Source organism: Nicotiana tabacum, chromosome 22 (assembly GCF_000715075.1).
Source record: "Nicotiana tabacum cultivar K326 chromosome 22, ASM71507v2, whole genome shotgun sequence".
Classification (NCBI taxonomy): domain Eukaryota; kingdom Viridiplantae; phylum Streptophyta; class Magnoliopsida; order Solanales; family Solanaceae; genus Nicotiana; species Nicotiana tabacum.
In genome coordinates, this window is record NC_134101.1 from 12,098,452 (window position 1) to 12,114,689 (window position 16,238).

The following is a 16,238-nucleotide window of genomic DNA, read 5'->3' on the forward strand; positions in this document are numbered from 1 at the left end:
ATAAAGACGATGTGTTGGATATTCCATAAGCGTCATGGACGTTCTCTTGAATAGTTTGTTTTGAGTTTTGATTTTTAGTGAATAAAATATAGTCTTGTATTTTACTTTTTTAGTGTTTATTGTGATATATTGGAACAGTATAAAAGTTATTAAATTTTACAAAAATATTTCAATAAGATATTGACTTTTAAATATTTATCCTTTTTTAGGTTAGAACTTAAAGAAAAAATATAACATTATATTTTTTTAAAAAATGGGCCGACCCGTGGAGGCCCGGCCCACATAAGGCTGGGATGGGCTGACCATTATAAGGCCCATCAAAATGGTGGACTAGCCCAGTCCAGTCCGTCAATTGCTAAAGCCCACATGATCTAGGTTGGGCAAACCCGACCCGGCCCATTGGCAGCTTAAGCCAAGCTCAATCACCCGTTATGTTCTGCCTTCTTCAATTGTCCATATGGTGTTGAACTTTTCCCCGAAAACATTGAAACCATGGCTGTAAAATCTGAAGGTTAAAAACGTGAATATAACATTGAATACATTGTTTGAGTTTGAAGTAAGACCCAAAAATACCATTGAACCTTGGTTCAAATTTTTTCAATTTGCGTGATTATAATTTGTTTCGATTGGGTGATACGGATTTTATTGAAAACATCTTAAGAAGCTTGAAGTTAAATCATGAAATTGTTTGGAGAAGATTGGAGGTAAATTTTAGCTAATTTTCATATTGAAAAATTCAAAGTTGAAGATGACTTCATCTGTGTATATTTTCCTGTATAACCCCTGTGTATCAATTTATATTCCTCCATATAGGAGTATATGTTTATTTCCTGTATATTATGTATATCTGTGTATATTCATGAAAATGTGTGTGATATATATGGATATACATAATATACAACTTGATATACACATATCACAGAAATATTTCATAATAATGTAATTTATGGGAAAATCAGAAATAGCCTGATTTGCAACTGGTAATTGAAAAATAGCCATAGTTTCAAAAGTAATCGAAATTTAGCCATTTTTTCATGTATAGATAAAATCTGAACAAAAGCACCCTTAAATCCGAAAAAATTCAGCATAATAGGCCGGAGTTCAAATATTCTTCATATGAGATTCCAGTATATATTGAAGGGGAGTCTTGGCGTAACTGGTAAAGTTGCTGCCATGTGACCAGGAGGTCACGGGTTCGAGCCGTGGAAACAGCCTCTTGCAGAAATGCAGGGTAAGGCTGCGTACGATAGACCTTTGTGGTCCAGCCTTTCCCCAGATTCCGCGCATAGCGGGAGCTTAGTACAACGGGCTGCCCTTTTATGAGATTCCAATATAATGTGCTGGAATTTCGTAATGGAATTCCAACATAATATGCTGGAATTTTCTACGCAGGAACTACATAATTCGGCATATTATGCTGGAACTTTCCGCGTGCTGTAGTTCCAACATAATATGCTAGAAATTGATATGCATGAGCTCCATAATTCAACATATTATGCTGGAACTTCATATGTTTTAACAAAATAGTAGCTATTTTTCAATAACTTTGTAAATGTTGGCTATTTTTCAATTATCAATCCGACAACTGGCTAGCCCGCCAATATCCTAAGCTCGTATTAGCCCCATTGAGAATTCATATGCGAACTTTAATGCTAGCTTACGAGTGCCAAAACGTACTTGTCAAAGATTTGATACTATGTGGGGAGAAAATCTAAGGACCCATTTGTCCATAGATATTTTTTTTTTTCAATTTTTTTTTCAAAAACGTGTTTGTCCATGAAAGTTTGCAAGTTTTGGGAATTTTTTCAAAAACCAAAAAGTGGTCTTTTTCAAAATTTTCAGAAATTTTTGTTTCCCATCTCACAAAATTGTAATATTTTTCAAGTGAAATACATGTCCAAACATAATTTCTAATTCCAAATATTATTTTTCAACTTAATTCCAAATATTACTTTTTTTCAAAATTATATTATTTTTATGTCCAAACGCCCTACTAAATACCTAACTCAAAATCTTAAGAAAAGAGTGACCCAAGATATTTGTAAACCCTCGGAACCCTTACTCAATCCGTGTGAATTAACAACAATATAACTCAACAATTTGGACTATCTATTAAAGGAAACCAATAAGCTTGTACCAATGATATCATGCATCTTGGAAAAGTCTTAAATTTCTGAAAGAGATTTTCCATCCAGTTAGTAATATGGGACATATAGAATGTCAAGAATGGCAAGGAAAACATTGTCCTTCCTTTTCAAGTATACAAATGACTCCAACCATTTCTGTTAGGTCCAGCCTATGACAAAGATGCAAATGGTCCAATGTAACCTCATCAAACGCCTTAAATTCTGCTTCTTCTTTAATGCATTGGGGTACGAAACTTTAATTTGTTGCAATATTCAACTCTATCACCATCCATCTCTCATTTCTAGAATTTTCCACATTTATAATACGAAGGTCTAAATCATACCCTTGAGCCGTGGCACTTTCCTGGACCTTATGTGACCACATAATATTATATGTGTCGGGCTGACTTTTTTATAATGTGAAAGTCGTGTTATATATCAAGAGACTGTTTCGTGTAGAACCCACACAAAATCTTTTCGAGATAATCCAATTGGTTCTCGATTTTGTTTTTTCTTTTCCTTTTATATTCCCTTTCGTATGAGGATGAGGATGACCACTTCGCGAGTGGTGATAAAAAATCAGAGTTGTGAATCTAATTTCATATCGTCGAAAGAAAAAAAATCGTTCACAATGACATCCTTCTTAATCTTTGTATACGGGTGAAACCGGGGCTAATGAGCACCCCGATTTCCCGGTGAGTCAAAACGAAGCAAGGACGTCCTTTCGCTAGTCCTACTACAAGGACACGGTTCGAGCCCCATGACTCCGAAAAACACTACAAAGTAGTTGCACACGACTAGCGAAGGGTCGTGATATTCGCGCCCGATCGGGTATCACGGCGTGAATCTCGGCCCGTATTGACAGCAGATCAGTGATTAACGAAAAAAAATTTTTTATCTTTTTTAGAATTGTACTAGGGATAAAACTCTCCTACTATATAAAGAAAATAGTTTTTATTCAATAAATACTCTGTAACATGCGTACCAAGACAATATACATTTATTTTCTTTGTTTCTAAAAGTTATTCAAAGTTCTTAATTTTGTTTATAGTTCTTCATAAGTGTTTGGCTCCGAACCAAAGGCAGGCTAATTGTTAAGCTCATAACCAAGCCCGGATTCAGTACTACTACTGATTTGGATGTTCATCTATCTCTCATCTAACTTTATTAATCACTTGTATCGAATTAATCTACATATCCTTAAAACTGCGTATAAATTCAATTATTATCTATTTTTAAGAATAAACAATCTTATTTGAGTATTAATTAATTAGAGTTATTTACTTCAATTAAATAACAAAATTGACAAATACTTTGTTTAAAACATTGTTCGAGAAAACTTATTCTACAAGAAAAAAGAGTAAAGAAAGTTCAATGCTAGGATATTGCACAGTAAAACTTGGATAATACCTTAAAGTTTACAAGATCTGTGCACTTAAATGCATCAAATGCACGAAAATAAGAAAAATGCGGTATATATTATGATCATTCCGTTTGCCTTTGGTTGAGGTTTCCCTGGTTCAAGTTCTTGCTTCTTGTCTGCATAGACAGATTATTTGCCTGCTGCATATACTGCGCAGCCATCTCGTTATTGAACTCCATGTTCATTGACTGTAAGAAACCACAAAATAAAGAAACTCAAAAATTACCAAAACATAGAAATAATATATATTGGTTCAACGTTAGCTTTCTATAGTAGACCTAAGACGCAAGGAGTGATATTGACCAAATCTTCAGTTTTCAACCTTTTAAGGAAATATTAAACATATAAATAACGAAGCCAACTTTCTCTTTTTTAGAACCTATATATATATATATATATATATATATCTGTACCTTCTAATCAAAATGTTGAAATTTTAAAAGTTATGAGGTGAAATATAACCTTGATCAAACACTACTTGAAAAAAAAAGAGTTAATTTAAACAACATTGTTGATTGGATGAAAAAAGGTATGTCAAGAGGAGTGTAACTACATATATCATATCATGTAAAGGATAACCTAAAACCTACAAGTAACCTCATATATAGAAAATGAGATCAGTTACCTGATAGCTAAGACAAGTTACTTACTGCGCGCAACGGATTAAAATACATTAATAGCTTAAAATTCTTAATGTTACCAGTGTATGAGTACTGAAATTTGTCAAGAACATAGGATTAACTTACTTGCGCTAGAAATGCACTGCGGGGGTCATTAAAAGGGAATGAATGGGTATCACTGGGGGCGCCAAATGCAGCTCTGCTTGCATTCGCATCGCCATTAGCTTGTGGCGGAGTAGGAATGGTCGTGGCCATGGCAAAGGCCGGTGACATGAAGGGAGGACAGGAAGTAGCAATTGAGGTTGGATAAATGAAGGGAGCAGTAAGAGACTGATGAGGAGTTGTTGCAGCAGCTGGAGCTAAATTAGCAGTCATATTGTTAAGCATTCCTGTTGTCATGCCAAGATTGACACCCATGCCACATTCTTGCTAGTAAAGGCATCTGAATATGTGGTAGTTGCATTAATCCTAGAGACAATGGAGGCATCATCATTTGAGACTCCATGTTTCTTGCATTGCTTATTAACTGAATTTGTGCTTGAAGCTGCTTTAAGTACTTTATGACTTCGTCCAACATTGATGCTTTATCTGTCTGTATAATCCACAGTTTTGTGAAAATTAAATAACCTTTAAGTTATTAGTTTAATTGTTATACACTAACAACATAAAAGTATCAACTTTTAACAACTATCAGGTCACCTAAAAGATAATCACGCAATTAAGTATTGTGCTCGTTACATGATGAATATGCGGAGAAACCGCATTTATCAGTGTGGCATTAGATATATATGTTGTAGCTAACTCACCTTACTTGCATTTGGCACCAACTTCTGCAGAGCTTTCATCTTCTCATTGATTCTATCGCGGCGTCTCTAAAACCCCCAAAAAATGTGATTTAGTACTTCATATTATTATAAGGCCTCTGCCAAGTTAAATATTTTTGGTCCATAAGGTTTTTTGTAAAGAAAGATACTGATAACCTTAACTATATAGTATTTGTCTAAAATCTCCTCTATTTCTATCTTAAACATCTCACTTAGTTAACAATGAACTAATTGGTGCAGTAATAGTGAATTAGAAGGGGAAAAAATTGTTTTCTAGCTAGATGTCAAATATTTTTAAATAAATTCAGTTTATATGGACAGGAAATAGTACTGTTTCACTACCTTATTTTCTGATGTTATATTAAGGTATTCATCCCTATAATTAAGGTGCATTAGATCCAACATACCCGCTCTGACTGATTATGAACAGCAGCTGTTCGGCTGCGTCCTAACGTGTTATGGGCTTTTGTTTCACGTTCTGTCTCCTTGTTTTCCTGTCACAAGTCATGATCCAATATGGATTGAGAATTTGATGATATGTTTATTTTCTCGAGGTAGCTAGATATACCACTACAAAATATTCGAAAGTACTATATGTAGTACAAGAACATAGCATTATATCATCATACTGGCTACAAAATATACATTTTTTAGTACAAGGATTACGAGAGTTCAAATTAGAAGGATCTAAACATTTTTTTTGTTGAGTGGGATATAAATTAGAAATATATTTTTAGGAACCATGTGAAGAGTTATTTAACTATCACAATTCTTTATACTTAACCATATCTAAAGAATGTTTTATGTTGGAATCATACCAATGGAGTATATGTTTACTTATATGTATATAGAAGAACGAATTATATTTCGTAGAAGCATGTAATGTTGTCACGTATAAAGGGGTTGTAGGTATGCTTTAGTTACAGTAGAAGGTAATCATAGGTAAATCCTTATGATAAATATTAATCGCTAACTTAATAAAAATGATAATAACTAACTTACTAATAAGTTAAATCTACATTAAAAGTATAAAAAAAATCTTATATCCTTATATATACAGTCAGAATTCTCTATAACAATATCTTTATATAATAGACATTCACTATAAAAGCCGAGTTTTTTCTCGGAACTGATTATTATATTATGTTATAATATATATCCTCTATAACAACACTTCACTATAACAGAAAAAAAATATCGGAACAAACGGGGTTGTTAATTGTTATCGAGAAGTTTGATTGTAAAAGTTAAATCCAAAATAAGAAAAGGAGATTATAATTAATCAGTACTAGTATAGTTGCACATATAGAAAATTACCAAGCCAGCAATATGACAGGCAGAATCCTCATTGAAAGTGGCTTTGGACTTAAAGCTGCGAGAAGACTCGTCAAGGGAATGATAATTAGGCCATGTCATAACAGTGTCCCTAGCACTTGCAGAAGCACTAGGTTCAGCATGCTGATCAACAATATTCTTATGAAATTCTCCTACTAATCTTCCACTAGTCCCATATAATTGGGGGTCAGAATCTGATCTCATCCTCTTTTTTGCCACTCCACCTATTGTTTCTTGCTTCACAATATTCTCAGTATTGATGTTTGCCTTATTTTTGTCACTTATTCCCTTTAGATCAAGATTTTGCTTTTGGCAATTAGTGGCTTGATGCACAACAGACTCTAATGTGTCACTGGCCCTTTCCCATGTGTGTTTTGTTTGCTCATTGGGGAGGTTGTTTCCAAGTCTGAGCATAGCTAGTTGCCCATTTTCCCATGTTAGCTCTGCAACTTCACATTTTGACCTGAAATTTTAAATGAATTTGTTATCATGTGACCAGAAGGTCATGGGTTGAGTCGTGTAAACAGCCTTTTGCAGAAATGCAGAGTAAGGCTGCGTACGATAAACCCTTGTGGTCCGGCTCTTCCCCGGACTCCGTGTATAGCGGGAGCTTAGTGCACCGGGCTGCCTTTATGGAATCATTAGTGGGGTTATGATTTCTAGCAGCAGCACAAAAAAATCTTCTGGTTTTTCTTATTTACTGAGCATGAAACTTTGATTATTTGAACAAAGAGAATCAGATAAGTAGAAAGCAATAAATTAAGTTTCAAGAAAAATGTTACTACTTGCTATGTTGCTCGGACTCTCCAAAGATGTTGCTGGGTGCGTGTCGAATCCTTCAAAAGTAATGTATTTTTGGAGGATCCAATACGAGTGTGGCAGCATTTTGGAGAGTCCGCGCAGCATAGACTACTAGTAGTATAAGAGAACATACATGGGGACAAGATGATTCTGAGGTTGCTGGTTATGCACGTGTGGGTATCTGTTTTCCTCTTGTTCTTCTACTACTTGTTCTTGTCTTTGTTGCCTATGATTCCAATTATGACTCATTTTGATGCCTCTGACAGAGTCTAACTCTTCTCAGTGCCAGACTGCCACTCCTAATAATGAATACATTGGCTTACTCTCTCTTTTATACTAAATGTACTTAATGTCATTCTGGTCCCCTTTAGGAGATGTCATATTCAGCTGACTATATATACTGTATACACACCATGTATACTGTAGCAAGTAAAGCCTGGATTTCCAAATGGATAAGTTTTGGCTTCTTCCTCTCTACTGTTCATATCTGTCAACCTGCCTATTCATATATAGTAACTTGTATATTCTTATTCTGCCTATATTCCTCCTTTTACTAAATAGACTCTGGTGGGAAATTAAGACTATTCATCCACCTAAAGATCTGCAATATATGGAACTATTCTCTTCTTACCTTAACAAAGATATTTTCCACTTAAATGGGGTTAAAAGCATTCAATTCGATTCAATTTGTCGCGATCTATATCTGGACTTTGGTTTCTCTATATACAGTCAGACCTCTCTATAACAGCACTTTTCTATAAAAGCCAAGCTTTTTCGGAATCAATTTTTATATTATGTTATAATATATGTTCTCTATAACAGCACTTCGCTATAACATCCAAAAATATTCGGAACAAACGAGACTCTTATAGAGAGGTTTGACTGTAACTAGTGATTCAGCAATCTTAATTTATGTCCCACCTCATAAGTGGAGGTGGGACTGGTCCTTTATAGTTTATCTCTTGTCACTCTCATCCCTGATCTCCTATAAACATTATAAAGTTCTAAGCACCCTTAAATTAAAATTAGAATCCTTAGAGATCTCAAAGTCAATGTAAATGTGTGCTAGATTTATAAGTTAATGCGGTTAGTAATTAACTTTTTTATAACTTAAGCACTTTACCCCAGCTTAGTAGTTGCATATTGAGTACTACCACTATTAGCTACCACGAAACAGAAATTATGCTGCTTTAAAAGAACCAAGAATTCTCATAATCAATTCCCTCTTTCATTTCTTGTTACCCTCTTTCAAAATAAATTTGTGATAACAGGGAAGTTTAAAGCATTAGTGTAGTGCAGGGCTCATTACCTTTTCTTTGTTTACATAGAAACTAATAGATAAAGAATCCAAGAGCTATTGTCGTAGCATTTATCATCTCAAGAGACAAAGAGCATAAGTCCTGTGTCAAACATTTTCTAGCCTAGGCAAAGGGACAACAGGTTTTCTCTAAGTTGGTATTGTTTTGTTCTGAATCAAACATGTCAAGTACTTCCGCAACACCTTGTCATCACGTGGAAGATTGGGTGACAATTGAATTAGATATCATTTATGCTATACTACCTAACCAGGAGGCCCCATGCAGAGGTGGAGCCAGGATTTGATGTGTATGAGTTCAGAATGTTAACCCATGTGAGTTACTATGTTCTAAATTGATAAATTTATACGTATTAAATGAATTTCTTAAGATAAATATAGGGTTTTGATGAAATCTATTGGATTCGGCCGAGTCCATAGTCGACCGTAGTCGAAACTCTACCTCTGCCCCAGGTTCCACGTACCTAGTTTGTCGATTTTGATTTAAGTTATGCACACTGAGAGTGTAAAAAGTCCTTAAAACTATTTGTATAGTTTAACCTGAGACAATAGGTTAGTTATCAATAATGTTCATTATAGAGATTTATCGGTAATTACCTTATAAGTGATATGATTATATAAATATCTTTTACATCGTCGACATTGCATGAAACTTGAAGTCTTGCAACTTATGCCACTGGTTCTGAAGCGATATCAGGTCACAGTTGATCTGGATAGACATATTTCGAGTGTTCTTTGCTACAAAAACAAACATTTCAACGTATATTGCACTCAATTGTAAGTGCTTTAGATATGGTCTCATGAAAGGAGTCAGGTGGGCACCAATAATTAATTCCAGAAGGGGATTTACCTATACCTGTATCAGAAATAATTTTGTAGTATTTCTTGTTTCCATGTGATCCTTATTAATTGGTGTTTCAGATATTGATTTACAAAATCTGAAAACTGCAAGTCCAAGCTTAGATATTGGAAATGGAATGTCCATCAATAACTAAATAGAGACATGAGTTCACAATCTGTTGAACCATTCAAACTTTGTGGAAATAGATTATTTCTCTCCATGATTGAGATAGAAAAAGGTGCGCGACGCGTTTCTATAGGTGACCAGGGTTGATCTTATGAACCAGCCTCTCCCTCGCCTTCCCCCGAATGAGCCTAGGCAGGAGCCTTCTGGCACTAGGGTCCACCTAATGATTGAGATAGAAGTCCTAGTCTCTAGCTAGGCCGGCTCTTCTGGTTTCTGAGAAACAAAATTTATGGTTCTAACTATCCCTGTGTTAGCTATAATGACAGGATGGCATTTTCTTTGAGTCAGCCTGTCTATCACATGTTACTGTATTGGTCCATCATCAGGCAAAAAAGGGCCACCTTTGAATTCTGCTTGCTCATTAGCATACATAGATTATCAAATGAAAATGACAGTTTTACTTTTGAGCAACAGTTAGTGTTGTTCTTCATTTGAAGGTTCTGAATGTCAACAGAAAACAGGAGACAACATGCTGCTGGAGAGGTTGCAACATGTCGGCAAGGCTCTGTTGATTGTGCACGAACAAAATACGAATCCAAGGGTAAGAAACGGTTTAGCCTACTGAGATATTAACTCGTGCAGGAACCAGTCACGCGTAAACCATGTCAAACCGCAGCACAATAGCAGCAGTAGTCACTTAAACACTTGAATTGGCATGAACCTTGGTTTTTCTTTTGATTACATCCGCTTCTTGTAGTGAATTGCAGTACAACAGAATTAATTCACTTCAAATGTTATTTACCTACCAATCATTGCACACTAGGACAACAATTCTTTAAGATGAAAAAAGGACAGCCTGGTGCACAAAGCATCCCGCGTTCACTCAGGGTCAAGGAAAGGGCCGCACCCCAAGCCAAGAGTTTGTGATGTATGCAACCTACCCTAATGCAAGCATCAGTGGCTGATTCCACGGCCTCGTGACCTGATTCCAATTTTTAAAGATGGATTTCAATATTAAAGCCAGTACAATTTTGTGGAAATAGAATTTCAATGGATTTTAATTTTCATATTCAGATCTCATACTTTTTTACACTTAGAAGCAGAAACATTTAACAGAGACGTTTCCTGTTGATCTAATCTTATTTGATTTCTCTTTCACAATAGATTCTTCATATTTTCTTTTCTCTTCTGCTTGTGTTCTTGCTCCTTTAGCAATATGATCAATCCTTGCTAGTTTATTTTTGTAATGCTGCAAGTTCCTTTTCATAGCAAGCTCCAATTGATTCTGCAATTTCTCAACAACAGTCATTTTAAGCTCTAATACCCTTTTGCACTATTAACATCTCAAAAACTAACCTTTCTTCTTTCCATTTGTTGTTTTGCTATCATCTTCTTTTCATTCTCCCAAGCAAGTAGTGCAGAAAGCAGTTCATCATGTCTGAAATTAGAGAATATTCCTTACACTAAAATACCACTAAATTACAATATATCTTGCAACAAAAGATTTAAAAAGTGTGTTATATGTGGTTTTAAAATCATCAACCTCAATAAGATTAAAAAAAATGCAGCAAAAGTGTACCGCTTCCTTATTTTCGCGGTCTGAGCTTTCTCCCAAGCATTAGCTTTGTTTTCAGCCTTTCTGCCTCCTCTTGAAATTTCATTTTGAATTTTATCGTTAGCAGCAGGAGTTATGGTCGTTATTGCTGGTGACGTTTTACCATTTTGCATCGATAGCCTTCTCGTTGGAGCTTCAAATCAAACATAGTTTAAGTTCAATGCACTAGATATGTTCGCGTAAATATCAATGATAAATATTAATTGGAAAACTAGTAAAAATGATAACTAATATATTTAATTATACTGATGATGTAAGTGTCAGTTATATACAACTAAAATCCAGGGAAAATTATGTATACAAGGCAGAGATTTACCTGCTTCTGCAGGCCGAACGGGTCCTCTTGTTTTTGTCTGATATTGAGAGCCAGCATTTTCTTCAAAGGAATATATAGCAAATGCACAAGCTGCAATTGCTGCTGCAATTTCTCCATCACCCAAATCATAATAGTTTCTTCTCATCTATCTAGCTGATACCTGTTCTGGTGCTTTGCTAACAATATTATGGCTATTTAAAACTTTCTGACTTCCCCTTATATTCAATAACCTGGATCAAAACCTTTGTATATATGTTTTCTTGGCTTCAAATGTAAAGAAAAGTCAGCCTTGATGTCAATAATACCAGTAACAGATAAGAAACAACTTTGATTGAAAAATCTTGAAAATCAAGAACCAAACAGGACTAATAAGACTTCAATTTGTTTCTATTTTTGGGAAAGGTATTGCTACACTTTTTTACTTAAACCAGATGTTTCATTTGCTGTTTTCAATATTATCACTACCTCAAATTCATGTAGACCTCTTTTAACCAGAATCTGCTAATTTCAATGCAAATACTAACATTTGGTTTTCTCCTGTAAGAAACTCTTGTACAGCCAGCTTTAGTATTTAGTTCATGAACAGAAAACAGGACTATATATATATATATATATATATATATATATATATATATATATATATATATATATATATATATATATATGCCCTATATATATAATGTGCAGAATCTTTGCAACTATGTTTGGAATAGTTTCTTGCAAAAGCAATGGACTTTTTCATCTTATTTTCCTATCAATCTTTTCTCAAGGCATATCCCATGTGGCCAAAATGAGAGAGAGAGAGAGAGAGAGAGAGAGAGAGAGAGAGAGAGAGAGAGAGAGAGAGAGAGAGAGAGAGAGAGAGAGAGAGAGAGAGAGAGAGAGAGAGAGAGAGAGAGAAGCAAAAAATGTAAAGGGAAGCCTTAACCAAATTGACAAACCTTTTCTTTCAACTTGACTTCTTGAAGTGTAAGATCAAAGTAAGTCTTGGAGGAAAGGTATGTCTCTTGTTTCTGTTGCATGTCATGCTGGAAAGGTATCTCTTTGGAGTTTTTCAGAGTTTTTGTGCAGTCAGCCCAAGCGGCCCAATAGATAGGTATTTGGGCCTCTTGTAAATTATATGGCCCAACTACAATTTTACTGGACCCAGACCTGAAAGTCGTATTCTTCGTACAATATTGGGCAAGTTACAAATTTGGCCTGTCGACCAAAAATAATTACATACGCTAGCCAAATATATAAAAATTATACATTGATTATGTATAAAAAAAAATATATTATAATTATTATACAAAAAATATATATTGTGTCGGCTATTATTTCTTGTAACGGCTATACGGGGTAGTTTTCCCTATGATATATTTCGTGGTCCAACCCATTTAATAGTAAAACATAGTAGAAATGGTGTGGGATAGAAATGGCGTGGGATAGCCACTTTTTAACATGGTATTTAGTTTTTATCCAATATTTTTAATGCTGAGCAAAAATAGCCACTACTCTATTAAAATTAATACGAAAAGACGTTTTTACCCTTTTTTCATTAGTGCTGTGTAAATATTAAGGACATGGTGTCCTTAACATTTACACTGCACACATGAAGTTAAGGACGTCATGTCCTTAATATTTACACTAAACATATGAAGTTAAGGACATGATGTCCTAAAGTTTAATAACGGAAGGTACAAATACAGGACACGTTGTCCTTAATACTTACACAACATTCATGAAATTAATGACACATGTCCTTAATATTTACACAATACTCATAAAGATAATGACACTATGTCTTTAACATTTACACTATACACATGAAGTTAAGGACACCATGTCCTTAACATTTACACTGCACATATGAAGCTAAGGACATGAGGTCCTAAAGTTTTTGTCACGACCCAAACCAATGGAAGGCGACGGGCACCCGGTACCTTACTTAACCGAGTACCAACGTAACGTATCTTTCGTATCATACTATCATAGGTAAATGAGCCAGAGAGGCTGTCGTGAGATAAGTAGAATAAAACATGAGGAAATACTCAATATATGGTGACCCAACTTGATATACCGACTTATACATATGACGTACTAGCCTATAAGGCCATACCAGTATCCTTATACATGACATCTGTCTACAAGCCTCTAAGAGTACATAAATATCATAAAGGTCGGGACAGAGCTCCGCCATACCAAATAATACATATTCAAATCATACTGACCAAATAGGCAACTCCGGAGCAAGTGGAGTACACAAACACCTTCTGCTGAGCCGATAGCCTACTAGGAGAATCTCAACGTGTCTTTTGGGACCTACGGGCATGAAACGTAGCGTCCCCAGGCAAAAGGGACGTCAGTACCAATAAAGTACCGAGTATGTAAGGCATGACAGTAGTATATAAAAGACATGAAAGAAACATGGAGTAAAGAACTCAACCTGAAATTCTGAATAGCTCTGTGAATCATGAAAATTTATAATATCATGCATGTGCGTATAAATGCCATACCATGCATAGGTATATGCGTACATAACATCATCAAGCCTCTGAGGGCATCCCATCATATCATCTCATCTACTGTGGGCAAAATCATTAATGTATACCAGCTGATCAGGCGGTGGTATGTATATAATGCCATAACCTTTTTCCATATCCCATATACATATAATATACGCGTATATAACGCCTTCTAGTCATGGGTCAATGTACATGTATAAATGCATGAAATGCATAAGAAATACTTTAATAAGATTTTTCGAATATCATAAAATCAATCTGCCTTTCGGACAAACTTTATCAAATACGTATTTTTCTAAGACCCATGAACAGAGGATATAATAATAATTCACATGGGGAATCAAGAATATAGACACCCCTAGTATTTCTATGAATAGAGTCATTTATGAAAGTTGCGTATTTTGCTCGTTTCGTTTGTATCATTTGGATCATGCCAAAAAGAAAGAAGGTATAGCCTTAACATACCTTAACTCCGTTGAGTCCTTAATACCTTCCAAGAAATTCTTCAAACAACTCAATTAAATCTACCACATCATAAGGAGATTCAAAATCAGTGCTGAGTAAAGACTAAGTTCGCAACTTAAACTAGTAGCTCGTTTACGTAAATTTGGGCAGCATCCCCCCCGTAACTAGGCCCTCCTCCAATACCATATACCAACAACAACAAGAACACAATAATAACAACATGTAAGCATTATTTTCTAACATTATCTCCATCACAATATACCACAAAACAGCCCATACACCCTACTCACTTCATACATAAAACGACAACCAAAGTAGTGTCAAACAACTTAAAAATAATGTAAAGACGAACGACCAGCCCACCATTCCGTCATTATGTGGTGTTTCTCCACACTATTTGTCCTCCAAAACTCCATTAAACAGTAGAAAAATATACAGCCCAAAGGCAACACGAAACAGCTCACAAAATAGTCTACTATAAGTCAAATAACTCGAACTCACGGCTTCCGATCACCGTCCCGTGAGTTCTAACTATTAGGAAATGAATTTATCACCATTTTTTGATTTTTAAACACTTAAATACAGAAAGTATACGTTTTTTTAACTATGAAGTACCTTCCAAAACTCAAACTACAAAGAAAAAGAGAGGCAATATAGCGATACTTACGTCGTAGGGATCGTTTTAATGTTATCGCTTCTTGATTCCGTGCCCGAGATGATAATCTTGTTTGAAGCTCTTGCAAAGAGCTTAAGAGTAAAGTTAAGAGTATTATTTGGGCGAGCTCTCTGGAAAAATGGAGAAAGAGATGAGATGGGATGTAAATATCCCATTTTTTTTAAAAGTAAAATAAGTGCTACTTGGCACCCTATGATTGACCCTTCTTCCAATGCTTATAACTTTTTTATCCGGGCGTCGAATGAAATAAACGGTTAAGAGAGTTATAAACTACATTCCAAGACCTTCAATTTGGTATATAATATGTCCCCAAAAGACCTCATATAGCATACAAAATATATTTCTCAAAAATCTCTGTTACAGGGCAAATCCTCAGTCGGTGTTTCCGCAACTTTAATCCGATTTTTTCCAACCTTCATATTTTCTATCCAAACATCATATATAGCCATATTATGACTTGAAAATCATTTAAATCATGATTAATAAGTCTTGTATTCATTACGTCACCTTGGGACGGACAGGGTGTAACAGTTTAACAACAGAAGATGCAAATACAAGTTAATGACATTATATCATTAACATTTATACTGCAAATATGAAGTTAAGGACGCCATGTCCTTAATATTTACACTGCACATATGAAGTTAAGGACATGATGTCCTAAAGTTTAACAATGGAAAGTGCAAATACATGACACTTTGTCCTTAATATTTACACAACATTCGTGAAGTTAAGGACACCATGTCCTTAATATTAGCACATGGGTATTTTCGTCCGGGCGGGTAAAATATTATTAAGCACTGGCTAAAAAATAAATATATTTTAAATATTGGCTAAAGAGTAAATACATGTCTAATTAGTGGCTAACCGTGCACTTCCCCACGGCTAGTTTATTACTCCTTCCGTTCCAACAGAATTGCAGGGTTCGCAACACGCATGTCAATATATTTAATTGTTGTTCGAATATGAACATGAGTTTCTGATCACGCCCAACTATGCCTTATAAAAAGGACTAAGCGGTCGTTAGAAATATAATTCGCTTTACAAGTCCGGAGTCGAATCCCACAGGGAATTAACTAACTAATCACAAATGCTAGTTTCACAAGAATTCAAATAATCAACTTTCAAAAATATTGAATAATGAGTTGAGTGTTTACTAACTAAAAATAAGGTAATTAAAAAGCTGTAATTTTATTACTAACAAAGCAAATGTTGTAGACAATATTGGAAAGATCTAGGGTTTCGATT

General features: G+C 35.0%; 1 protein-coding gene and 1 pseudogene across 1 annotated transcript; both read right to left on the reverse strand.

The window, feature by feature from the left end:
• Positions 1–3,473: 3,473 nt before the first annotated feature.
• Positions 3,474–7,414, reverse strand: LOC107832074 (transcription factor PIF7-like; annotated as a pseudogene).
• A 2,027-nt stretch (positions 7,415–9,441) lies between these two features.
• Positions 9,442–11,927, reverse strand: LOC107832073 (uncharacterized). The gene is made up of 4 exons (XM_016659883.2): positions 11,343–11,927; positions 10,991–11,159; positions 10,768–10,849; positions 9,442–10,696 (listed from the first exon to the last, which is right to left on the reverse strand). Exons 1-4 carry the CDS (start codon positions 11,485–11,487, stop codon positions 10,505–10,507), a joined length of 588 nt encoding a protein of 195 aa, XP_016515369.1. The 5' UTR covers positions 11,488–11,927; the 3' UTR covers positions 9,442–10,504.
• Between the last annotated feature and the right edge of the window lie 4,311 nt (positions 11,928–16,238).

Coding starts and splice junctions, on each gene's coding strand:
- LOC107832073 (XM_016659883.2), bottom strand. CDS start 11,487: ATGAGAAGAAACTATTATGATTTGGGTGATGGAGAAATTGCAGCAGCA. Junction 11,160..11,342: donor CGTTCGGCCTGCAGAAGCAG/GTAAATCTCTGC, acceptor TTTGATTTGAAG/CTCCAACGAGAAGGCTATCG. Junction 10,697..10,767: donor AACAAATGGAAAGAAGAAAG/GTTAGTTTTTGA, acceptor GAGAAATTGCAG/AATCAATTGGAGCTTGCTAT.